The sequence below is a fragment of the Marmota marmota genome, unplaced genomic scaffold, assembly GCF_001458135.2.
Source record: "Marmota marmota marmota unplaced genomic scaffold, marMar, whole genome shotgun sequence".
Lineage (NCBI taxonomy): Eukaryota > Metazoa > Chordata > Mammalia > Rodentia > Sciuridae > Marmota > Marmota marmota.
The window spans coordinates 2,575,375-2,603,029 of record NW_025999946.1 but is presented as its reverse complement, the minus strand read 5'-3'; the positions used below and the strand labels follow the sequence as shown (position 1 = coordinate 2,603,029).

General features: G+C 41.5%; 1 protein-coding gene across 24 annotated transcripts in view; it reads right to left on the bottom strand.

Annotated features, from left to right (window-relative positions):
• Kcnma1 (potassium calcium-activated channel subfamily M alpha 1) overlaps nt 1-27,655 on the bottom strand; it is an 888,761-nt gene that overhangs the window by 52,760 nt on the left and 808,346 nt on the right. For all 24 annotated transcript variants that reach the window (XM_048801821.1, XM_048801797.1, XM_048801798.1 and 21 more), the window contains 3 exons: nt 26,346-26,469; nt 21,600-21,824; nt 17,539-17,731 (listed from right to left, as the gene is read on the bottom strand). In XM_048801821.1, coding sequence (XP_048657778.1) covers nt 17,539-17,731; nt 21,600-21,824; nt 26,346-26,469 — 542 coding nt within the window. The remainder of the gene's footprint in view (nt 1-17,538; nt 17,732-21,599; nt 21,825-26,345; nt 26,470-27,655) is intronic.

Genomic DNA, 27,655 nt, shown 5'->3' with positions numbered 1-27,655 from the left:
GGAAACTAAAACATCCATATCTTAAGCACACAGAAAATTAAGTAGCTGTAAAAGATGGATTTGCCAAGTGATCCAAGCATTGCCATGTAACTCAGGAAAAGCAGAATCCTGTTGCTGACAACTTTAAGGCAAGCTGTTTCTTAATAGTTCCAGATACAGGATGCCTAGCTTAAGATAGTGGCTAAGGTTGCAAACATTTGATCATCCTTTCAATAAGGGCATTTTGTTTATTTTTTTTTATTTTAAGTGTTAAAGGATTTTCTACATATATATTTGTGCTGACAGATGAATATGAAACTGCAATCTTAGATCTTGGGGTCAGGTCTTAGCACATGCATGTGAACATACACACACAGACACACACACACACACACACTCTTCACTGGAGGAGGGTTTGATTGGTGCTAGCTTGATTCTGAGCAACCCTGTCCACAGCACCATCACTAAGCACCCTTTGGCAACAACCTGAAATGAGCCATAACATCATGGTTTACAGCTAGATTGAAATCAGTCCTCTTAAGTCATGTCTCTTTCCATTTCTAGTTTTCTACCCTAGGGCAATTTACTTAAATCCTAAAACTCAGTTTCTTCATTTGTAAAATGAAAGGATATTAGGTCATAAAGATTAAATTAGTTGATACAAGTAACCTTCTTACAATAGCTCCTGGCACAGAGTAAGCACTTTATAAGGACTAACATTATTATTCAGCAATAGAGTTGTAGGGCTAACAAGAGAAAACCAAGGCATGGGCGTTAGCCCCAGATCAACCCCTAACTCTCTATGAGCACTCACAGGGGTTCACCGTCTACTCCATACATGGTTTTCCCATCCACAATCAGAGAAAGGCAATGCCCAAATTCCTTTTGGTTATGGAGCATTATACATAATGCTGGAACTGTGATACTTTGGATTGGGTCACTCAGTATTCAGGAATAACTACAGTCTTTCATGGGTTTGAGCTTTTTAAAAAAGTAACTAGTGTCCTATCACAGAGTCTTTGTCAACAAACTCAGATATATGCATTGAAGATTGCAGATTCCAACCGTACACATGACATCATACTCTGTCTCAGGAGAAGACTCAAATCCTGATGCCCAATCCTCCCTTCTAGACCCCAGCATCCAGACAATAGGGGTTCATTTGCAGCAGAATGACTTTTGTCAGGGCAACTGGTCTGTTCCCCCTCCTTTTATTCTTCCTTAAAATAGGGATGATTCAAATTCTCTTTCAAATCCAAAGTTGATGTCTCTTTCATGAGTCCAAATTTTAAGAATAAAAAAGCAAAGAATTCAAGAACCTCTTCCAGATGCCTTCACAAGCTTTGGCACAGATCCTGTCTTTTCATTCAGTTTTATCCCTTTGCCCACAAAAGGGAACTTCAGTGCCCAAACCAACTAGAAGGATATACTTTCTCCAAAGTTGCTATAATGGCCCAAAAGGCCATAAATAACCATTTATTAAACAAACATATGGGCTAAAGGAAGAGAAACCACCACAATTAGGCCCCTGAGGCCTGCAAACACAGTACATAATGGGAGGACTCTCCTAATCCTGGCCATATATTACCAGTTGTTCCATTTTCGGGAAGTTATCTTCATAATCAAGATGCTATCCTGGCTATTGTGGGCTTTAGAACTATTTTTAATTTTAATTTAAAGAGCAATTAAAGAAAGACAATGGATACGTGGGATAATAAAGTAAGTGATTAGCAGCATGCAAATGACAAAGGCTTAATGATAATATGGTTCTAGTCTCCAAAGGGCTTGTTGAGAGAAAGCCCTTTCTACATGTGGTTGTTCAGCTAATGTGTCTCAACCCACAATTACAACATTGCTGACACCATTAACCAGTGAAACAACATCACTTCACGAAATCCTTGTTGTCTCATTAAAATGGAAAGGGTCAGGTAATTTACCAGCCTTGTATGTCTAGTTTTGTTGTTGGTAATTAGCAAACATTACCCAGCATGGACTCCCGCTGGGAGCCGGAGAAACTTAGTGAAATATTAAAGAGGAAGGTCTTTATATTTCACTGGAAAATTGAAAAGAGGTGCAGTAATATTCTGCTTGTCATTCCATTGTAAAGAGCAAAAGGAAAAAAGCAACTTAGAACTCTTTCATTTAGGGAGAACTCTTTGGAATATATTAGGAAATCACCACCCAAATCAAGACCCTGAGTCACCACTGGCAAATAGTGTCTTTGTTTGTATTTACAAAAGGGAGTTAGAAGTGGGGGAAGACAGGAAACTCATAAAGTTCATCTTTATTGTTCTGACTTAGATTTTTTTAAATTAATATTATGGAAATTAAAAAAATATTCTGGAAATAGATGGAAGGGACTATAAAAAGTACTCTCTTTGAAACACTATATGACTTAAACAAGCACCAGAATTGTTTATTCAAGAAGTGTGTGTGTGCGTGTGTGTATTTTTTTTAACCTAGAGATTGAGGAAATATATCCCAGGGTCCTGACTGCCTGCCTCCCTGCTCGCTAATGGAGCTGCCCATACATAGGAACTGAGAGGTCTTGCCTGTAATGTTGGTCAAAGCTTGGTGTGTTGTCAGGGAACAGAATGGTATCTTATTCTTTAAGTGGAACTTTTGGAACATAAAACACATTCCAATAAATGTGAACAGAAAATTATGAATTCATTAAACTACTTTGGTATCTTGTGCTATATATAATATTTATATTCCGACTATTGTAAAATATGCTTTAATATCTTTAGGCAACTATAAGGACTTAAATATTTATAAAATAGCTAAAGATAAAGTATGGCCCTCTTATTCCTACATACAGATGATGTAAGGCATGCAATCAAAGACAATAACACTCTCTGCCCATTTGTCATCTTAAAGGAGCCGATCAACCCGCCATCCCTCGTGTGCCATCTACATAAGAGTTGTTGCCGACACAGGCGACTCTAGAGGAGTTCGCGCCTTAAAAACTACCTAGAGTGCCATACTTCACAGAAAACAGGGCTTTCTGAAAATGGAGACAAAACAATAAATTTGCAGGCAAAACAGCTCCAAAAGGGGCTTCAAAATACTGCTGTATTTATCTCCAGGACATGTGGGAATGTAGGCATTTTGATTTAATATTTCATAACATAGAGGCAATTGCTTCCTTGCATGGTATATAATTAATGCTCATTGAAAAGAGTTTTTTTTTTTTAATTCCTCAGTATCCTAAATGCAAATAAATAAATAAACAAATAAGACACACCTGCAAACTAGGAAGAGTTTTCTTTAGAAATGTAGAAGAGCCCTTCTCCATAATTTCAGTAAAGCCACCATGAATTTATAATTACCTGGGGACATATTAAAAGTATGTTTACAGATTAAATGTGAAACCATAACCTTGATGTTCTCACTATCTAACTTTCTTGTTTTCCTTTAGCCCCACGGTCTGAAAAGTTTCCAAATTCTTCTGTTTCCTATGCTGATAAAGTATCCAAGGAACTGCTTGTGCTCACCTACCTTGATCTCTCAAATGGACATTCCCTTGGCTCATTTCCCTGCTTATTTGGCCAGCAGGTATAAAGCTGGGAATGATATGGAAGTTTGGAATCAGAGTTCATTTCTCATTATTCCCTGAATGCTCCTAATGTCTGCTATGTGCCATCCAAACTTCCCAGCAATCACCCTTGCAAGTCTGCCAGCTCTCTGGAGACGTAAGCTGTGTTGAAATCAGAGCCCTGATGTGAGGATCAGAGGTAGTTACCTTGGGTAAGGGAGGAATAAGCCTGTGTTTCTCAACCTGGGCTGTGTGTTGGAAGCACTGGTGCTTACATCCCACATCTAGTGTCTGATTTAAATGCTCGAGGATATGGCCTCAGCATATCGAGAATTTCAAAAGTTCCTCAAGATGATTGCAATGTGCAGGTAAAGTCGAAAACCAGTGGACTGGTTCAGAAATAAATCTGCCCACACATGTGACAAAGCATTAATACCAAAATACTTGAGGAACTCCTACAACTTCATAGCAACAGACAGATTAACAAATAATCTGATTAAAAAGTTGGCAAAGGACTTGAATAGACATTTTTCCAAAAAATATATACAAATGATCAACAAGTATACATTAAGGTACTGAACACCACTAATCAGGGAAATGCAAACCAGAAACACAAAGAGATATCTCCTCACATTTGTATGATGGATGTTTTCCAAAAGACGAGATAAAAATTGTTGAAGAGGATGCAGAGAAAAGGGAACCCTTGTACATTATTGGTGTGAATGTAAATTGGAATTATGGAAAACAATAGGATTCCTCAAAAAATTAAGAATGGAACTATCATAGAATCCAGCAATCTCATTTTTGCCTCTATATCAAAAGTCAATGAAATCAGTAGCTCAAAGAGACATCTGCACTCACATGTTTACTGTGACATTATTCACAACAGCAAGATATGGAAACCACCCAAGTATTGACTGACAGATGAACAGATAAATAATATTATTATTTGGCCATAAAGAAAAGATAAATTCTGCCATTTTTAGCAACATGGATGAACCTGGAGGTCATCATGCTAATTGAAGGCACCTAGAGAATAAAAGGTACTGTGAGGTCTCACTTATCTGTTCAATCTAAAATCTCAAACTCATAGAAACAGAATAGTGCTTTTCAGGAACTGGGAGTGATAGGGAAATGTTTATTGAAGGGCACAAACTTTCAGTTACAAGATGAATACATTTTGGGATCTGTTGTGCTGCATAGTGACTATAGTTAATAATACTATAGAGGATACTTGAAATGTGCAAAGAAAGTAGATCTTAAGTGTAATCATCCTCAACCCCATAAACAAGTACCTAAGTGAGGTGATAGATATGCTAATTAACCTGATTGTGGTAATCATTTCACAATGCATATCAAATCATCATATTGCACACCCTAAATATATCTAATTTTATTTTGTCAATTATACCTAAATAAAGGTGGACATGGGGAGAAAAACACTGGGCTAGGTGAAGTTCTCAAATTTGTATACAAGTTTCTTATGTCTATGGGGATATGAGGAGAAGGACAGAGAGATGACTCAGCATTTTGATAGATATTTCAAGGGATTTAAGAACCCTACACCAATTAAGAACTAACATGCTACATGTGTCCTGGTTGAGGGCCAAAAGTAGTCTTTAGAGGACAAAAGGAGGCAAAAGAGAGAAACCAGGTGCCACTTGTCATCTAGCTGAAGTAATATGGTCCTATTTTGCCAGAAAGCAACTCTGGGTTGGTGTCACTTGACTGAACATCAGGACTCATGCCATAACCACTGGCTGAAGGCTGGCAGGGTGGGGTCTTCTGTTAATGAGCTGTTTAAGGCCTCATCTCTGCTCCACGGAAGAGCTCTGCTGCATGGTGTCATGGCTACGGAGAGGAAAACCCTAGTGGTCACTATTTATCCTCCCAATTCTTCCTCTTGGACTACTACCTCGCAAAGTTGTCTTGGTCTCCACCATCATCTATTTTCTTTGCATATTCATAGATAAGAAAAGTCAACAGAAATTCTGGCTGCTAGGTATGCATGGTTAGCCCTGCCTTATTATTTGTTATTTTAGATAGGCAAATGAAAGAAAATGGTAAAGCTGCCCAATAATAATAGCAAAAATAGCTAAAATGGCTTGATTCCTAAGTACTAAGTACATCCATTCACCCTGGGGCTGGCACATATGGTGTGAAGGTTGAGCACTGCACAATAGCTAATCTAAGTGGGTAATATTCATACCATGGACATTGTATATTTGCATGCTTATTGCAATATTTTCACCTAGTAGATGACAAAAAATGTAATGTAACATAATCAGTTCATTGTGACAATTTTTCTTCAACAGAAATGAATGCCATATCTTGATAAAGGAGTACCTTTTTCTTTCTGACTCCAAAGTTCCATATGGACAATACCTGTACCTCCTTTACTTTTCCCAGCAACTCAATGATCCAGGAATCAGTATTCTCACTGGAAACCACCCAAGTACACACAGAGAAGTTAAGTAATTTGTCCTGGCTTAGTAAGTGGCAGAGCTGGGATTCCTAACCATGCTGTCTGTTCCAAAGACATGTCTATATGACTAAAAAGTGCTATTTCTATAGAACTTGATGTTTTATAAAACTTTCTGTATTTATATGATGATCCCTCAGTGTCTTTGGTAGGACCACTTTAGTGAGCCCTATTTTGTGGATAAAGAAATGAAATCATAGATTACTCATTCAAAGTCAAAAGACACATGACTGACAGAGTGAGTCTGCTTTCTGCACTCCATGACCGTGCCATCACTGTGGCTGCTATGTTGATGATTCACCATCAGAAACTAGAGCAGCAAAACCCATCTTCTGAATTGCTCCTACCCTAGACTTCTGCTGAGAGGAATGTCCATCCCTAAAGGAAAGCTCTAAGGAACCACATGATGCTTGATGGGAACAGAATGTAGAGGTACCACCTGCCCTTTTCTGAACTTTAGAGGTCTCATTCTTAGAGCCAGCCTCCTCAGGCCATAGGTGGTATATGTCATAACACTCCAATGAGGCCAGTAAATGGTTGAGAGTTAGAAGCTACTAACAAAGATTAAAGAATGGGACAATTTTTACTAGAGAAAGCTGGGCTGTCTGACCAAGACTTCTGCAGACAAGTTCAACATCTTTGATCTTTGAAACTCTTGCCCAGTAGTCAGATGTCAAATGAATGAAATGTGATTGAAGCCTGGAGGAAAGGTATGGTGCTTAATAAAGGTATTGGGCTTCTTCCATATATCTGGCAGCCTCTTTTTATACAATAATCATACCTATTCTAATTCAAGTCCAGGTACTATGGAGAATCCCCTGACCACTGCAGTCTGAAGCGTCCTCTGCTGCCTCATGATACACTGCATGGAACCCTAGCACTTAAGACAGCTGATAGATACCAGATGCGGTGGTATATGATTGTAATTCTGGTTATATGGGAGGCTGAGGCAGGAGGATTGAAAGTTCAAGGTCAGCCTTAACAGCTTAGTGGAAGCCTGCATCTAGCTGAAAAATAAAAGGGGGTGGGGATGTAGCTCAGGGGTAAAATGCCCCTTCATTCTATTCTCAGTATTAGAAAAAAAAATCTTGTAGAAAATCTTTATATTAGAGATATGTAACGAGATGCTTAATGACTACTATACAGCTCTCCTAGAATTGGGGGAATATTTTTCCTCCAGAACATTCTATAAATAAAACTGATGCATTTAAGAACAATGTCTCTTTAAATATTCTATAAGTCCAGAACTAAATTTATTTATAAATCAGTTGCCTTCTTTACCTCCATTGTCTCTTCTTGAAGAAGAGAAACAAGGGTTTAGGACTTCACATGAAGTTCTTCTTGTAAAAGGATGGGTAAAGGCCAAAAATCCTTGGCTGGTTTGCGAGCCCCATTTGCTAGTTGGAGGCATCAACGCTATTTCACAGCATGTGGATTAAATCTATGCCTAAGAAAATTACAAATGGCTCACATTATGAATTTTACAAGGTGTTCCAGAATGTCCCCAAACCACTGTCATTAAATATGTGCATCCAAATTGTGCCAAACAACTTATTTTGTATGTCTCTGTCACTTTTGCCTATGGATCCCATTAGCTCCATGAGGGCATGGATTATGCAAAGAGCAGAGACATTAACCTCAGGCATTGAATATAAACCAAACTGATGACTGGGAAAAGCACTATTGGCTAATCTGTCCTTATCCAGAGTTTTCTCAGGGACCTGAGCGAGTCCATGGGATGACAAGACTTCCTGTACCTTCCTTGGATTATACAACTGTGCATTGTTCCCACAGGATAACTCCGTTGCACCATTTTCTGAGACTAACATATCAACCGAAATCCTAGGCTTTGGGGGGCATAGGGTCCTGTTCATTCTCATCTTCCACTTTCTATGGAAATTTCCACCTGGAGAGGGGAACAAGTAGATAAATCTGGAAATATCTGGTACATCTCTTGACAGAAGAAAGCAGTGGCTGGATGTCAAATGTTCTGCTCTCTTCCTGACACCTTCAAACTTCAATTCACGTTAAAAGGGGTGAAAAAAAAACCAACTCAAATGATTATACTGTTCACAGGCACAGACTAAGCATAATCCTTCTTATTTCCCTCAACTCTATTTTGTCCAATTGTAACAATGAAAAATCCTAGGTTCTCTCATTGTTGGAATGGGTAAGGACAAGGACCTTCAAACGTGGAGATTCATGGAGAGACGATTCAAAACAAATGATAGTCCCTTGAGTGTGAGGATTGTTTTGGGATGAGGCAGGCATATCTTAGATGCTTCCCTTCCTTTGCACCCCTCAGGGATGCTTTCATAATCCTTAAAAGTATATAGATGCAGTTTGCATTCTCACCAGGATATAGTAACACTTCTTTTATGGAGCAGGTTGAAGTAGTGAGGAATACATAGGCTCTGGAATGAGACAGTCTGGGGATCAGCTCCTGGTGTTCTGGGCTAGCTATGAAAAAAACTTGGGGGAAAAGGTGCTTAATTTTCCTGAGGCTCTGTTTCCCCATCTTCAAGATGAAGATGGTAACTTGTGCCTCAGCAGTTCTTCAGGGAAATGAAATGAGATACTATATATGAATGAGCCTGGCACAAACTCACCTGAAAAATAAAAATTACCAAGTTCAAAAACAGGGATGAACTAAGCACACAGGTTTTGAGGTGTCAACCAACACATGAGAGCCTGGTGCTAAGGCAATGAGTTCAGGCCGACGCCACCCCACATCTGTTTTCTGTCTCCCAAGCTAAGACTTCCTTTCCCTGCAGTTGTCCCGAGCTCAGCACAGCCTGAATGGGAAGCGAATCTGCTCTGGTGTGCTCTGGAAGCAGAAGATGACTCCATTTGTTTTATTTTCCTTCCACTCCCAAGAAAGACCTTCATGTATGGAAGACACAGAACCCTCCAGATTCAGAGAATGGTCCACGTTTCTCAGTCTGCCGTTGCATCACTATTGTTTTTGATTGTTTCTTTCCCTAGAAATGCATTACCAGGATAGTAAACAGCCATCTTCAGAGGATCTCTCATGTAATGAAATATGCTGTGTAGGAAAAAATTCTCCTAAGTTGAAATCATTTTGAAAACAGCTGCAACTGCTGCTTTGCTGAAATACATCTGCACCACTGGGCTGAGATTCATCTTGTGATGTCCGCAGAAGAAATGTAACAGGGCAGGCCCCTTTCTGTACTTGAGACCTGCTCAGAGCCCTAAGCCAGGCTTTCTTTATTGTTTAGTAAGCTCTTTTAATGAAATGTACTACTCTTATTATAGAGGATTCAAAATAAGATCTAAATCACAAACCAATAAAAGAAAATTATTGGGCTGGGTATCTAAAGTTACTACCTAGAGGCTACTCCAGTGTGGTATTTATAAATCTCTAAACAGTTAAGTATAATTGTCTTTCTGGTTTTTGGGATGGGAGCCAACAGCAGTTTCAGTTACAACGGAAGAAAAATATTTTAGCGCTGAGCTTTGTTCGTTCGGTGGGTATAAAGAGAAATGGCTTCTCCCCCACTGCCATTTCAGAATTGAGAGAGAATATTGTGGTAATGAAATGTTATATGGGAGCAGCTGAAAAAATGCTGCTCTGATTTCAGGGAGGGAGGACGTGGGCGAGGATATGTGTATAGGTGTGTTTGCAAGAGAGAGGGGTGGCTCTGGATGTGAGGGGAACTGGGCCTGGAGAAGTGGAGGAAGAGAGAAAACTGGGAAGGGCAGGTGTTGAAGGGTGGCGTGGGAGTTGAGGATGGGGTGGTCTGTCACATTAATGGCAAAGCCAGATGTGCAGCTGCTCACCCAGAGCCAGCCACTCTGCATCTTTAGACACAAAGACAGAGCCGTTCAGGAAGGATGTGAACACTTCCACTAAAAGACCCATGACCCCAATCCTGCCAAACATCAGAGCACTCCCTCTGGAGTAAGAATGGAGATCGTATAAAACGCAGATCCCTGTGTCATAAAAATCAAGAAAATACTGGAGACCCTCCATTATAAAGAACCACAGAACTCCTCTCATCCAGTCTCAAAGACCAAGCCGGTAACTTTCCTTTGGCAAATGGACATGTGGTGAGGGGATGCTCACTCTGTTTTTAGGCAGTCCATTCTGTCCATCCTATTCTGGAAATGTCTTCCTTGTGCTGGGCTAAAATCTGGTTCTCTTTAATCATTACTCATTGGCCCTGTTTTTTGTCTCATGGAGAAGATAAAAAGGACCTTTAAATCTGCTGATCTTAACTACTTGGAAAGTGGCATGTTGTGTAGGCACTGCCCCGGTACACTGATCTCCTTCACACCGTTCATCTGTTGGCCCATTTCCCCTTCCGATCTTCATGCCTTTTGACGTACCCTTGTCGTGTGGGTCAGGATGAAATGATCACTGCTTGAAATAAATTACACTGTCATCAAGAAGGTTTGTTTGAAAATTAACACGCGAAGGTCCACGCTACATTCTGTCCATTCGCTTTGTCCCAGAGTTCTGGCTTAAGAAGGTCCTTAAGAATCCTGCCTTTGCCACCCAATAATTTAGCAATTCCAATCCCCATTGTCTCACCCAAAGACAAAATAGAAGTCTTGTTTGCTTCTCTGGACAATAAAAGGTACCTCAAACTTTAGGATGGGGAGGATGTGCCCCATGTCCCCCAAATAATGCCACCTGTCCAAGGACGGCTGCCACACTTCCAAAGAAGATGTCCTTCTCTATTTAAAGCTCTGAAACTTTGCTGAAATACAGATGAAGGAGAGCACCTGCTTAAATGTATTCATTTAGTGTAAGCATGGCTTCTGATAACAGAGGGCTGGGAAAAACTGGTGTGTGTGTGTGTGTGTGTGTGTGCCCTGCTCTAAATTTTTTAACTTGGTGTCTGCAAGAGGCATTAAATATAGAAAATGAACCCAGAGGAGTCAAAGGAAGCCAGGCAGTGGGTATCTGTCCAGAGTTTGGTATCTTGGGGCCTTGCCTGAGACGTCAGGTGGCCAGCTTTGACTGTACTCCAGTCAAAGCCCCTCTGCTTTCTCTTTCTAGGTCAGGCCTCAGGCTCTCTCCTTCCACTGCCTGTCCTCACTCCCTCTCTGACACTGTCCTTCACTCCTACAGCATGACAATGGGACAGATCTCTGTGACCCTCTCCTGTATTCAAGCCTTCCTTTCATTCCATATGCTCTTATGCCTACTGGACTTTCCTCTGAATTCTCACAGAAATGAACAAGCCTAAAACCCAGCTGTGCCTATGCTGTTTTCTTCCACAGCCCATCCCTCCACTCTGAAAGTCTCTTCTTGTGAGTGGCATCCTGTCCTCCATCACTGGGAAGGGACACTCACATCCTCACAGTCTGTTTTACATCTGCAGTGACTCCTTCTTCCTATTGTTCTTCAAGATTCCTGACTTCCTTCTGGGTAATCACAGTTCCCAACTATGTCTCTGTGTCCTCTTCTTCTCTATTTTAAACAATGCTTCACAGGGCTGCCAGATCCATCTTCCAAAAGCACGGGTCCAATCTCATCATTCTCTTGGCTCTGAAAACTTCTGTACCTCCCCAGTGCCTACTGAATTATCCACAGCTTTCTAACTCATAAACCCATAAAAATTATTTACAGTTTCCTAACTCAAAAAAAGAGAAGATAAATTCCTTAAAGTCCAACCCAAATTTCAGCCTCATCTCTCCTTGCTGTCACACACACCCTGTATCCTACCCAAATTATACTTGTTCCTGTCCCTTAAACACATTCCCTGTACTTCCGCCTCCTTACTTCTATTCTTCTCTCTGATGCAGGTCAAGACTTCTCTGTCTCCTCCTGCTGAAATCTTGTGCATTTTTTCAAAGTATCACTCACACCTACTCTCCTCTTTCTGCTCCCAGTGAGAACCTTCACCAATTGCATTTCTTTTGCAGTCTTTAGTAAACATTCTGAAGCAGAGTTACACATTGATAGAGGAAGTCACTAGGACCAGCAATGTGCTTTATGTCCCTCCATCCCACCATCTCCCAGCAGTGCCTGCCATGCAGAGACTGGGCACACGAAAGATGCTTACCAAATGTTTGTGGAACTGGACTGACCTGTGGAACCGGTAATGAGAATCGGATGAATGCAGAGCATATAAAAGGAAAGGGAACAAGAGAGGAATCATAATACCAAGGCTCAAATTTTTCCCAGACAATGAGACATGCAGAAGCTCCATCTTAAAGAGAGCCAGCACTGATCTTGGAGCTCACAGGGATTTATATTTTGCTTTGTTTTTTTTTTCCCACCTAGTTTTATAAGTCACCCCTCTTGGTTTGACTTCTCTACTTCCCAACTTCAACCCATTCATTTTAAATACAGATGGTCCCTGACTTAATGATGTTTCAACTTAGAATTCTTCAACTTTACAATGGTGTAAAGAGAGCAGAGATCACACTTCAAATTGTGCATTTGGATCTTTTCCTGGACTAGCAGTTTGCAGGACAATTCTCTCCCTTGGTGATGAGCAGTGGCAGTGAGCTGAGGCTCCCAATCAGCCATACCAACATAAGCAGAAAAAGCAGACACTCCACAGTGTGCCATCTTGCTAAGCTATAGTGTTGGATAGGTGAGGTGTATTAAATGCATTTTTCACTTAAGGTATTTCCAGCTGAAGATGGGTTTATCGGGCTATCACTTCATTATTGAGGAGCATCTGCATGCTCTCAATAGCATCAAGGAAACCTTTGCCTCTTACAAATTTCCACGCCAAGTTATAGACAATTCTGCTTCTGATTTTTCCTGTCAAGTACTACAAAGAAGACTGCAGGGTCGTGCTGACCAGATTCCTGTCTCCAACCTCAGTTGATCCTCTTCAACTCAAGGGGATCAGGACTGAATTCTTTACTGTCTTCCCCAGGCCCGTTCCTTCTCATGCACTCTGTTTACTTAATGCTTCCATATCCACCCAGTAGCCAACCTCCACACTGATTCCCAACTCCTAATCCAAGCTCATTCATGCTTCCTTCTCATCTGACTAGCTTCACTGACTATATTTTCTATACTTCTAATTCATCTCCAGTTCTTCCCTACTGACATCACTGAGGCTGTGTGGTCATCCCCGTCCCACCTCTTTTAGTCACTATAACGTCTTCCTATGGAGTTCATGCCCCTGTCTCTTCCTATCCTTAGTAATGCTTATATTTTCACCTGCTATCTTTTTCAAAGATGGCTTTAATCACCTCCTTCCTATGAATCTTTGATGAAACCCTCAAATCTAAATTCTTAGCAAAGCATCAAGTCTGGACTCTAGGCCTTAGCTGTTCAATATGGTAGCCATTAGCCCTCCGTAACTATTTAAGTTTATTAAAATTAAATTTTAAAAAATTCAGTTCCTCAGTCACATTAGCCATATCTCAAATGCTCAACAGCCATATGCATTCAACCCATCTACAGTTGTCACATTTTAGAAACCTTCTCAAGGCCTCAAAATATGTAAAACGAGGACCCCACTGAGCTCCTCTATTTCTAGCCTGGTCCTTCTCTCATTGCACTCTCGTTATTTATGGGGATGCCTCTTCCACTCCTCGGTCCCTCAAGGAAAGTGAGGAGCTGAATCTAAGTCATTTTTGTCTCCTAGGACTTTATAGCGATTGATTCATGGGGACATCCATTTATTCCCCTTTCTTTCCCTTAAGAGTTACCTTTACTAGAAGGAAGCAGAAATAAGGTATAAGATGCTCTTTTCACATTTTGATATAAATGAAGAATGAGAAACTCCATCACGTGCCCTGTCTTTTCAGGTATGGACTCCAGTGGCTCCTGAGAATGGACTCTTCTGTTGCTACCCTCCCTCCCAAGAGCAGACTGAGTTCTTATCTTTTAGAACCACAGGGAAATAATCTGGCAAGAGCCACTGTTGTACCAGCTGATTTAAATTGAAATGTTTTCCCCAGATAAATGCGTGCTAAATAATACACCAGCTCTCCAGCCAAAGGGAAGTGACAGGCACTCTGTAAATAAAGGCACTTAGTTGCTGGTAAAGAGCTGTAAAGTGGTTCTGAGTTGATGTTTGCTGACCAGCAAGAAGTGGCTTCACCTGCTTTATATAATTGTCACTGCAGTTTTGCCTGCTGTATATTAAAACTGCATCTCATAGACCCAAATGTCACATCGGATATACCATCCAGCAAGGGGTATGCCGCCTTTTTCCGTAATTGTTTTTGACAACCAGCCATCACATCTCCTCTCTTTTCAGAAAGTGTCTGGTCCAGAATCCCTAGGCTGGGTCAGTTCTGACACCATGTGGGTTAGAAAAGTGACACCAAAAGAGAATATGAAAAGAAAAGCGAAGAGAAAAGAGAGACCTAATAACAAACAGTGGCAAATGCCTGGGCTTGGATCCCAATGGAGCCTCTACTTCCTCAATGTCAAGACACACTTTTTATGTTCAATTGCATCGTATTCAAAAAACCTGCCATGAGGTTGAAGGAATATTCTGACCCAAAAACACATTTGTCCCGAGTCCACAATTTTATCCTACTGGGTTCAGGAGAAACAGTAAACATAGCTCTTGGGACAAAGTTGAGGATAGGGTTTCATAGAAAACAAAATAATAAAAGTTGGGGTGGCAATGGTGAGAAATCTATGTAGTTATCCTCAAGGAGAGCTTGATTTGTTCCCGCAAATGAAAAGAGTAACATGGAATCCTTTCTGTTCTCTATAATTCCAACCCCCTTGGAGCTTGGCCATGCTAAATGCCCAGATGATGAAAAAAGTATCAGAAGCCAGTGGGTGCTCCTGTTAGTCAAAAGGGTCCCAAAGAGGAAGAGTGGCAAGGAGACCCAGCTTGTCCATCCAGCCCATGTGTTGAGAGGAAACCAGGGATCTGGGTGCTGGGCCAGTGATGAGAGTTGAGCACTGGGTCAGGGTGACTTCTCTGTGTTGACAGTCGCTACCAGACCTCGGCCTTTGAAAAGTCAAATAGTAACCAGAGGATACTGTTAAAAACCAAGGACAGGGGCAGACAGGGGCACAACACAAGGGGAAATGCCAGGTTGGTGTCTGACAGCTTCAACATTGTATCCTGGAAAGCAGAACAGAGTGTGGGCTCCTAGGAGGCGTGTGCTCCACTCTACCAAGACCTGGAAGCCAGGCAAAGTATGGCAGGGCGTGGAACCCACCCTCTGCCTTCTTTCACTGTGCACATCTCAGTCCACTTATACCACAATACCAAACACCATACACTGGGAAGTTTATAGACCATACATTGATTTCTCAGTTTTGGAGACTGGGAAGTCCATGATCAAAGCATCAGCAGATTTGGTGTCTGGTGAGAACCTACTTTCTGATTCATAAATGGCACCTTCTCACCGTGTCCTCACATGGTAGAAGGGTTGTGGAGCCTTTCTCTGACCTGTTTTGTAAAGGCACTAATTTCATGCACAAGGGCTCCATCCAAATGACCTACTCGCCTCCCAAAGGTTCCCCCCCCTCCTTACACCATCACATTTCAACAAACAAATTTTGAGGGCACACAAAGCTTCAGCAGTGTGTGCATGTGCATACACAAAATAGTGAATTTTATTTTTTGGAGTAAGGCCTTTCTCCTTCCTCCATATCTCCTCTGCCTAAACCTATTTTTCTTGTTTATGTTAAAAAGAATAAACAAGGCTTTTGAGCATTGGAGAGGGGAAGCATTCTTACTGGTTTGGCTATTATATGGGATTTGAGAGGTGGGCAATTGTTTAAGAGAGCTTGGAGGAATGCCTATGTCAGATGCATATGTAACTAAATTATACACTGAGATTCTCATCCCTGGACCTTGAAAATCATGATGACTGCACTGGGAGCACCCAGGCATGCTGGGGAAAGGGATGTTTTCCAGCCCATCCCTGCTTCCTCTGTTTCCACCCAAAGGGACAATTGCTGCTTCCACTTCTTTCCATTCCTTCTGTTGGTTCCTCTCTGGGAGAGGGGGCAAGTCAGAGAGGGATGTCAGCATGTCATTGCACCAGGTTTGTTAGCAGGGAGATTTGCTGTGCTTTAGAGCAGCACATGAGTCTCTTGGGGCATCTTATTAGAATGCAGATTCCAACAGGCAGGTCTGATGTAGGCCATGAGATTGTGATTCTTCAACAAGCTCCCCCAGTTGGTATTATATCAGGAGAATAGAAGAAAATTAGATGTTGATAAAATTGTTAGAATGCCAGAGAAACCAAAGTCAAAGAGGCCACCATGTGAACTTGGCAACACCAAAATGGAAGCTTCCTCTGAGCTTGACCAGAAGCTGCTGTGAATCTCAAGACCCTCAGGCAAATCCCCCCACCTCTTCCCTCAACCTCTGGCCGCAAAGATATTGGTTCTCAGGAAGCTCCCCTGAGAACTGTGTTGAATCCCCCAAGTCTGTTCAAGTTCTGGCAAAACCAAGTCCTCTCTTTCTCTTTCTCTTTCAAAATCTCACTCCAGGGCGCTTCTTTCACTGATGCTTTCATAGAATCAGTAAAAGGAAGGAGATCTGCAGAGAATAGGTTTCCAGGAACTGTTTTTCCTGGTCTTGCTGCAATGGTGACCAGATGTTAGATGGAGGTGGTGATACCAGTTGACAAAATATAATGGAGCACACAGGTCTAGGATGCATGATCAAGCTGAGTTTCCACAAACTCCTGCATGAGGAGCTCTACCCAGCTATCTATAGGGTGGCTCCTAGCCCAGGAGCTGTAGTTCTCATCAGCTTTGTTCCTTTAAATTTCCATCTTAGAATAATAAGATTCAGGCTCCCTATCAGGCAGCCAAAACCATCCATCCAGTAGGCACAGATAAAAACCATTCTATAGTTTACAGCAAGCCTGCACAGAAGACTCAACATGGAGGAAAATGCTTTCATGCCAACCTTCCAGATCCTGAGAATCACGATCATTTGTTATGGGGTTTTGGCTGTGCTGCCTCTCTGAGACTCCTAGATGACATCTTTACTTGTAACCACCTGCCCAGGATCCCAGAGCAAATGACAGGGAAGATTGGGGGCAGAGCAGAAGGCAGATGTATGTCATTCAAGGCTGCTGTGCCTCCTCCAGGAAAATGCATGGGCTGACATGTGTCATCTCTTGCTAAATGACTTTCAGTGCCTGTACAGTCCTCACTCTCCAGAGATCACTGTTCCTTGGTCCACAGAGTCTCAGATGCAGCCCTAACAATGTCAATGCTCAACACCCATCTCAGTTCAATGGTAAAAATATACACTGGGAGGAAGCCCTAGGAATGTGCAGCTGGCATCTTTTCAATGCTTGACATTTGGCCAGTGACCCTGGTCAGAAAGCCACTGTTTAGAAAGGCTGAAGGTGTGGCCATTGAAAGACTCATTTATTATCTAGGAAGGCAACCTAGTGTGCACAGGGGAGATCAGAGCTCCCGCCTGCATCCCAGGATGGCAAGAAGAGGCAGCAGCTGCCCCTTTGAAAGCCATCACTGTGACCACAGGTTTCACTGCCAGGCAGGCGGATGTGAGCCTCTTTGAATTACTGAATGAAGGATATCCCTCTTGCCAGCCCCTGTCCCCCGAAGGCACGGCAGAGAAGTATTACAGGCTGTCCTTACCTTGGGAATTAGCCTGCAAGACCCCGATGCTGTCATCAAACTGCATAGATTTGATGTTGAGTGACGCCAAGATGCATTCCTTGTCCTGCAGCGAAGTATCATCAATATTATTCTGATTGGCTGACAGGATAACGCACATGTCACAGAGGTTGATGTTGACAGCCCTTAAATCAGCCCGACTTAATGGCGTACCCTTTGGCATAGAGGAACGAAAAAGAGAGAGAAGCAAAAGTGAGACCAAGGGAGAAGAGGGAAGGAGGGAAAAAATAAAAACAAATTAAAGATTGAGCCAGAGCTTTGGGAAATTATTTAACAAGTATCTTTTTTATGCCCTGACATTAAGCTGGCCTAACTACATTTCTGGGAATAGGGGCTGTGTGCTAATCTAAAGGGTAGTCGGTGCTGATGGCAGCATTTCAGCCTGCCTCTCAATACTCAATCAAGCTATTACTAACAAATGCACGAGAGGAATAATGCCTGGGTCTACATCTTCTTCCTGTCTGGAAATTGTCTTGATTTAAGTAACTGTCCTGTGGCAACTTCTGGCTTTCAGAATGCAATGGTGGGGGGAATACATGGGGGGGGGGGTCAAATGCCTGTTTATTTAATAGCAGGTCACTTCTTTCTCAGGCTAAAGACAGCAGTTCTAACTAGAATTTTCAATGCAGCCAAAAGGAAATCTCAGTGAGATGGGTGTGATGAGGTGCTCTGCTCGACTGAAGCTCTGCTACGTACCGGAGGGAGTGGGATTAATGTGCATCTTGCAAAGGGGAGATAGAAGAGAGGAAGCCTGAGGTCATATAACTTTATTCTTTTTAGCAAGGAAAAAAACCCAGGAAATCACCTAATTATCCAACAACAGGAAAGGTTAAAAATAGTATTGGACATGTTTACCAAGGAAGAGTATGCAGCAAGTAAAGAGAGGGAGCTTGCTCTCCAGGTAGTGATCATTTTTTGGAAAAAAATCTCAAAGATGGAGGAGGAAGTGGGGGAAAAAAGTTCTAGAAGCATTCAAAAAGTGTAGCTTCATTTATGTAAAAAAAAACCCTCCAAATAAAATTATATATTTATAAATACATTTATAAATGTATGTAAATTCAAAGAGAAAACTCAGGAAAAAATATACACAAACTAATAACAGTAATTACCTCTGGGGAGGGAAAAAGATGGAGGGGGTGAAAGCGAAAGTTTGCCTTTGACTTTATATACGTCTGTGTTGTTTGAATATTTTATAGCAAGAATATATTTGTATATTACTGGTATAATTAAAAATAAATAAGCCAGTAAACAGATTTTTAAAAAAGATCCCAGAATAACATAAGACAGTGGCGGGGGTGAGAAGGAACAGATCTAGAAGGTAAAGGTGGATTGGGTGGACTGGGGGGCAACCAAGGCAAAACAAAAAGGAGAGGGCCATGATTTCCACATGCTCTGTGTCCTCCAGAGGGACCACAGCAAAACTCACTGGGCCAGCCCATATCAGAGCTCCACAGCAGCCATGGAGCACCATTTTGGGGTTCCTATCCAGCTATCAGCCTTGTTGGTCTTCCAGACTGAGTCTAGAGTCTGCCTTGCCAACACGGAGACCCCAGTTGCCCTTAAATCACTGCCTGCATAGGGCAAGGGCTTGCCTCCTGCTGCATGTATCTGCAGATGTCTTTCTCTTGTCCCCCTTCCTAGAGAAGTGACCTTGAGAAGATAGAACCTGGCTGATGATTGGAACCCATCCTGCTCAGTGATGGTCATGGTTCTGTTCTCAGTCGCTCAATTATCACTGCAAAGTGGAAGCAGGGAGGACAGGCATTTAGTGTCCTGGATGCTGGAAAGCTAGTGGTTCCAGGCACTGAAACTGAATCTTTTAAGAGAAGGAAAATGCCCTCTCCTATGATATCTTGGTGGAAAATAAGTCTTGCCGACTTCCTGTGTCCTTTTGCCAGTGCATAAACTTCAATTGTCTACATACATATTTTTTTAAATTTTCACCTTGTAGGGAATCCAGCAGTAATTGTGATATAAGACAATCCCTGGGCAGTTGTAGACACATGATTCCAAACCACAAGAAATACAAATCACATACACAGAAAACTTCTGTGTTTCTCTAAGCTGGCCCTATATGCAAGGTACTGTTTAAACAGTGTATGTATTTTAGTCCTCATTATGGTCAAGGTCCATTTTGTGCAAATCTACTTTGCTTGAAATACTAAATTTTATAGGGTTTGAAAAAGATTTGCAAATATGAGAGCTCATTCATGTGTCCAGAGGCAGGGGAGGAAATGTGTACAAGGGAACATACAGAAGGAAACACACATACCTAAAACATGCACACACAAATATAAAACATCACACACACATACACACACACACACACATCCCAGTAAAATAATAACCTTTTTACAAAGATACTCCTAGAGGTCAAGAGACCATGTGGAACAGAATGTGTATGATGATAATCATAGAAATATCATATCTAACATATTTCTGAAATTAGCCAAGTATATAAAGTATATGGTTATGTAGAATGTGTATGATGATAATCATAGAAATATCATATCTAACATATTTCTGAAATTAGCCAAGTATATAAAGTATATGGTTATGTTCCTCTAAGCCTGTGACTTTTTGTTTGTTTATAGTGGACTATCCTTAACTATGTTAGTTCACTAAGGCCATCAGTTTGGGGCTCTGCATCTAATATATGTTTACTGAAGACCTACTGTGCCAGATATTTTGTAAAATGACTAATGGCTTCTAAGGGGCACTTATTCTTCTACGTAAGAATAAATATGTATTCTTACGTAGTACATATATATATGTGTGCTACGTAAGAATACATATTTATTCTTACGTAGAACATATATATATGTGTGCCACGTAAGAATACATACTTCTCATGTATTCTTTAATGAAATACATCACTGGATCCTTTCTCCCCACATTTCCGAGATTATGGAATCTCATAATAGAAATAATGGACTTTGGCTTCAAAAGTAGAGGAAAATATAGACCTCTTGACATGTAGAGAAATCCATGTTTCACAGGTTTAGAGATATAAACAGAAGAAAAACATTTGGAGGATAAATAATATTTTCATGAATTTGTGATGTGACAACAATTTCAAATTCTGGAAAGCAGACTACTCTATAATTTTTTGAAAGTTTGCAGAAAATATATTGATTAGCTTAGGAAGTAGTTATGTGACTCCTAAATCACATATCCCAGATCCTCACACTAAGTCATTTCTTGTAGATTAGGGTCCTAGTGTTTTGCAGTCAAGAATATCAAATGCAGCCAGGCCTAGTGGTGCAGGTCTACAATTCCAGCAACTCAGGAGGCTGAGGCAGGAGGAACTACAAGTTCCAGGCAGCCTCAGCAACTTAGTAAGATCTTGTCTCATAATACAAAAACAAATAAAAAGGATTGGGGATGTAGCACCATGGGTTCAATCATCAGAAAACAAAAACAAAAAACAAAGACTGTATCATGCATACATGTGCACACATACATACATACACACATGGCCATGAAAAACACTGCTGAGCTTCTGAACATATGGTGGATAGGGGCAGCCCAGGAAAGGGGTTGAACTTCTGTAGAATAGAAATAAAGAACTCAGTTATGTAGTCTGAAATAGAAGGAAGTATGATCAAGGTTTCTCTAAGCATTAAGTGAAAGGCCAAAATGTCATAAGTTAAATGACATAAATAATTATAAATAATTCTAAATTCTTACTGTAAATCACCATGTCTCAGTGCTCTGAGTTGTGTATAGTAGACAAGAGCAACAGAGTGTTTAGACACCTATACGGTTAACACACATGACACCAGCTAAACTTCATCCCTGATGAGGGACTGAACTTGGCTGCATATTCCTTTTAATAAGGTCTCCCAGGGTTTGGCTTTTCCTAGGCAGGGCATAGGGGAAGGGCTGCATCCTCAGGCCCATACCCAGATGAAGAAGCAGAGGCAGAATCAAAGCTACAACGATCACATCCATCTGGGATTTTCTTTTGTGAATAAAAAGAAGAAGGAAAAAAATCATCAATAATGCGATCTTGGACTTACAGGCAATATGGACACTTTGGGGAAGTTATGAAGCGTTTCCCATTCCCGCTTGAGGTACTCTATGGAGCCCACAAACACAATGTGCTTGAGCTCATGGTAATGAAAGTTGCTGGCACGGAGTGGCATCACCAGGTTCCGGAGGCCAATCAGGGCTGAGCTGACATCACCAAAGATGCAGACCACAACATGGCCACTCAGGACAGTCATGGCGGCTTCACTTCGAGTCTGCAAAAGTGTTGGAGAGAAGACTTCAGAGTATTGTTACAAGGAGAGAAAAAAAAATCATTCATGCAAAGTGAACACTGGCTGTGTGCTTACTATGTGGTATTGCTTGGTTTGGGTGTGGTCCCAAGGGCCCACTGTGATGAAAGGCTTGGTCCTAGGTAGTGCTGTTGTGTGGGGGAACTTTGGAAGTTAGAGCCCAGCAAGTAGTTCTCAGGTGTGAGGTAGCTCAGGTATGATCCCATTGGGAGCTCTCATAGGGCCCTTGACTTCCCCTGAGATCAGTGTGAAAGCAGCAAGCCTAGCAATGTTCAGACTCTTTTACTCTACTCATGTTCCAGATGTAGTCATTGACTTACACTCTCACCATGAGGCACCACCACACAACACCCACCCTCACTAGAGACCAAATGGATGGGGCCACCCAATCTTGACACTGAATCTCCAAAACTGTGAGCTAAATGAACATTTTCTCTTTATAAGCTAGCTGTCTCAGGTATTTCCTTGTAGTAATGTCAAACTGACTAATACAGCCATTGGTTTTACTTCATCAAAGTCACATACATGTCATATATACATATATATAATTTGCATATTGTGTACATAATGTATTTATATAATAAATACATGTAAACATACACCCACACATATCACTATCCTCTTGAAGAAAAGATCTAAGATATGCCAAACATAAATGTGAGCAGGAGATATTTTATAATGATCTTCAGGGAGGACATTAAGAAGGAAAAGAACTATTTATTATTTGGAAAGACAAGTCTTAGGTTCCTTGGAATTTTTGATATAATTAGATGCATTTTCAGGTTCTCTTGCTCAGATGATGGCAAAAATAGATATTTTTGTCAGTGTCAGCTAGAGAAATTTGAGTTTTGAGTTCTAGATTTATCAGTGAAGTGTCTTATATGGTCATAACAACTAGGTAGAATGTGATAGCTAAAGCCAGGGTGCTGACAACTCTGGCCGGCAGCCTCAGTCTGGTATATCACATGCTACTGTATGTCCAGTGAGCTAAAGGTGATTTTTGTATTTCAAAATGGATGAGAACCAAAATCAAAACAAGAATATGTCATCACATGTGAAGATAATATGAAATCTGAATTTGAATAAAGTTTTATTGGAACACAGCAAAGCTTACACATGTAGGTATTATCCAGTTACTTTAATGGTACAGCAGTTGACCTGATCAGTTGTGACAGATCCTATGGCCTGTGAGCCCTAAATCATTCATTATATGACCTTGTATAGAAAAAGTGTGTTGACCCTGTCCAATGCTGCCTTGGGGTTTCCAGGGGGGTTCCTGGAGAGGTTACCTTATACAAAAAAGGACCCCCAAGGAATTAATAAAAGGGTCTAAAGAGGGACTGGGGCTGTAACTCAGTGCCAGAGCACTTGTCTAGCATGCTCAAGGTTCTGAGTTCTATTCCCAGCACTATAGCAAAAATAAATAAATAAAGGAAGGAAGGAGTTGTCTAAAGAGATTAGTAAGTGCAAGAGGACAGGTCTTATTCCAACCCCACCTCTGTACCAACAAAGGAAACCAATGAAAGAACACTACCTGCAGAGGACCTCAGTTTCCTAGAAAATGTAAATGAGTAGCCACTGCTGACCTTTTTACTCACCAAGTTAGCAAAGAGGATAATACAAGGAGGCCAGTTGTGAGCCCTTCTCTGCCTCTCCCAGTCCAAGGACTCCCATGTTTCCTGCCTTCCTCCCTGTCCACCCACTGCATGCCTGGTTGGCCCCATGTGGCTTACAATGCTTTGGGGGAGGCATATTAATGTCCACAGCACATATCAAACTCTGCTTGATTTAATCCCTAGCATTGACCAGTGTATTGATTGTTTAAATGCCAATATTGCAATTCACGACAATGTCAGGGTTATTATAGTAACCCCCAAGGAAAGGAGGAAGCTAGCTTTCATTCTCTGATCGTTAGAATAAAGTAGGGGCTGTCACCATTATTGGTTTCCCTCTGCAACAGACAGAGAAACCTGAGACACAAGCTGTAAGAAATGCCTAATAAACTGTGAACAAAGAGAAGCCCCTCCCCTGGGGAGCTCACATTACCTACCACTGCTTCAGGAGAAGACCTGGAGCTGGTTATTGGGCTGCATGGAAGTATAGTGCTTGGGTACTGCAGGAAGAGAGTCCACCAGTCTGTGAAAGGCTATGATGGGATTCCTAATTACTTTTAATTGTCCAGCTCATCTGGGAAGCTAGCTGCCCTCAACAAGCCAAAGGATTACAAACTGGATCCTGGATAGAAGCTAGAAATATAGAATATGGAGGTGAGCTAGGTGTCAGCATGCAGAATGATCCAGGCACAGATGCTGACCCCATGAGCTTAGATCTGGGATCAAAATAATGATTTTCAAATGTGCTGTAGCAACATCAACTGAAAAACTTTCTAAAAATCCACATCCCTGGACCTCAGCCCTGGAGAATCTGATGCTGCCAAGCTTAAGCCCCACTAGAGGAACTACTCATGTGGTTCTCTGTGCATCCTGTATTCTTCCTGCATTCTTCAATGCCCAACGCAAAGCCTCCATAGCCTTAAACTCCTTCCAAGCCCAATCGTGGCCTTCCTGGCCACTTAAACACATATGGGTGTTTCTCTTATAGTTTTGAATGGCATTTTGTGCCTGATATCACTCAGGTTAAATAGGTTGTTCTGATTATATGATCTTCTCTCTAATGAGATTATCATTTCCTCAAGATTGTGACCATCTCATATATATTTTATCTCCAAAGTCATTTGTGTCCTACACCCAATGAGTAAATACCACCATAAAGCACCTTCACATAGGTGGCCCTTCAGTTATTCTCATCTACTTCAGGGTTACTTTAGAGAAGGCGCCTTTGATCACACTGTCTAAATAGTACTTCTAAGTCCATTTATAGCCCAGGATCTTGCTTTATTGTCTTCATAGCACTTTATTAATATCTGAAATAATATCATGCACTTGTTTGCCTATTTGGTGGTCTTCTCTTTGCCCCACTAGAATACAAGCTCTATATATTATAACTTCAGAAAAAGAAAGTGCTTAATACATAATAGGCTTGCTATAAATGTTCTGCTAAGTGGTGTTATTTTTCAAATAAACTCATCTCCCTCAACTCTTTTTCTTGAGTAGGGGATGTTGATCAGATGTCAGTTAACATAGAGTGCTTAGAAAAATCTAGGCAAATTATTAAAACCCTGGATTCCAGATTGAGCATCCAGCCTAGGATTTGCTTCAGGTGGGTAACACCAGGCTGACTTTAGACCAGCAAGGTAAAGTGTGGTGGAGACAGCACCAGACGGTAAATGCACAAGCAGCTTTGTGGTTAGAGCCATTTTCTCCTGGTGACCTACACAATGGCTGTTTACTGAGAATTTTGACTTTCGTGCTTTGGCACCTCCAAGACAGCCTCTAGTGTGAAGTTGTATTGGCTCTTACTGCTCGCTTATAATTAAGTTGAGAAAACACACACTAGACAAAACACAGGAAAAATCTAGTGAATTAGAGCCCACAGCCATTCTGAGGACCTAGAATAGTCCTGTGAAGAAAAGTTGGCCCTGACATCAGAAATGACAGGATTTTTTTTTTTTTTTTGTCTGACAAAGGAGGGGACCCACAGCAATCCAGGGATTAGCGGCACTGGGAGGAAAGAACCTCTCTGTCTGACCTTCTTGTTATTAAACCATTTTTCATGGATTAGCAAGACAATAAACTCTAGGAAAGCCAATGTGGGCATTTAAACCTAAAGCTATTAATAAGGCAAATGCCAAGAGTAGAATGGATGGCTATCTATGCTGACAATCTGGGCCAGAACAGAAGCAGCCCACTCTTGCTATGGAAGTGCTCATGAGCCATCCATGAAGCAGGACTCTGAGCCCAGCCTCCCCAAGGTGGACCATGGTTCTGCACTGTCACCAGCAAATGTACTTGCCCATGGGCATCAATTGCAAAGCTTTTATCTCCAAGGGTATAAACATGGTTGTGAATAATAACCACACGGGCAAGATTCAGATCTATTATGGCATTTAAAAATAATAATGATAATAATAATAACAGATAGAACAACAGGTCACTTTGTACAGTCATATGTCATCTTCATGACCCTCTGAGTTAGGGTCATTCTTACCTCATCTTCTTACAGATGAGAAAACTGAAGTGCAGAGAGCCATGTGACTTGCCCTGAGCCAGGTAGCTACTAGATGGCACAGGCAGCCTCTGACCTCAGAAATGATGCACATCTTGCCTCCAATGATACCTTGCCCTCAGCACATGATCACCACTATTATAATGAGCTAATAAATATTCAAAGACTGAAGAGTCCTGCTCTTGCTTGTGTTCTGATTAGTGGTCTAGCTGCTTCACTCTCTGCTTGGAATTGGACTCATCAAAACTCATTAAGACCAGCGACTGTGTCATTCTATTATCTGGTTAGAAGGAGCTCATTCCCTATTAAGTATAGTACCAAGCAGATGTGATGACCTGGGTTTCACAGTCCCTCACTCACCAGGATGACTTTCTCGATCTCCTTGGGTGCGCACCAGTGAAACATCCCTGTAGAGTCATACTTCTTCACGTTGGAGTCCATGTTGTCAATCTGATCATTGCCAGGAATTAACAAGGGGTCATGCCTGGGGAGAAAAGGACAGGAAAACCTAAGTGGAAAGGGTGATAAATTATAAATGGAGAGTGTCCCCTGAGTTACATCTCAGAGGAGATAAAAGATGCGGAGGAAGTGGTTGTCACTGACAGCCATCCTCTTGCGGGCAGAACCTGTCCCTTGAAAGACAACTGCCTCAAATCACCACCACCCATCTCAAAGTGCAGTCAGGTGATAATTCCGTCTTTCTCCTGCACCTCGATTCTTAAATAAGTTTCAGGCCATTTTGTGGACTTGGCTACCCTTTCTAGGGCCACTGCACCCCTCATTCTTTCTTTTTACCAGCTATAAATTTCCCCAGCATGTGCACCCCCACCTGCACCCCAAAGGGTTGCTATTAGCATCGGCAATGAAGAGGAAGGAATAGGAATAGAGCCTCATGCTGACTGACTGGCATGAGGATGGAAAGCCAATTACTTGCTCTTTCTGACTACAACTTCTGACGTGATGCTCTTCGCAGTAAAAGCTTTAACAGGCTGCACTTTAAATATTTTAGCAATTTGCCCAATCAGATTTTGCTCTCTCCGGCTGAAGCCCTTTAAAGATTCAGCAGCATGTCACTTCAGAGCAGATTGACTACCAAATGCCCACATCTGGAATACATGATTTCAATACTAAACAACACCCTCGCTCCATGCCTTGACAACTGTATTTGCACTCACTGTCCAATGATGGTCCCCACCCCCACCCCCACCTCTTCTTCCCAGTGCAGCATCCCTTGGATGAATGCCTCAAGCTAAGGTGCATTGTAATGAACTTGTTTCAGATTCTCAGGGCTCCATTCACCCTCTCTTCCCTAGTTTGCAGAAAGAAAAGGGGAATCTTCCTACAGAGGCTGCCCCTCCAGTGGGTTGCCAGAGCCTCCTTGACAACGTTAAGAATTACAGGAAAATCAGGCAGTGGAGTAGGCTTGCAGCATGAGAAATAAGCCCCGCATCTTGGGTCCCAGTCCTTGCCCATGATTCTACTCTGATAGCAATTCAGCATCTCGGTGTGGAAATCATCATTGGTTTCTACAACACAGACCACATAGAATTAAGACACTGTCCTTTCAATGAAATTATCTTCTTGAGTCATATTATCCACCCAAGATTAAAATTTTTTAAATGTAAAATGATTTTGCCTTTAAAATTATCTATTTCAAGCATCAAAGGATA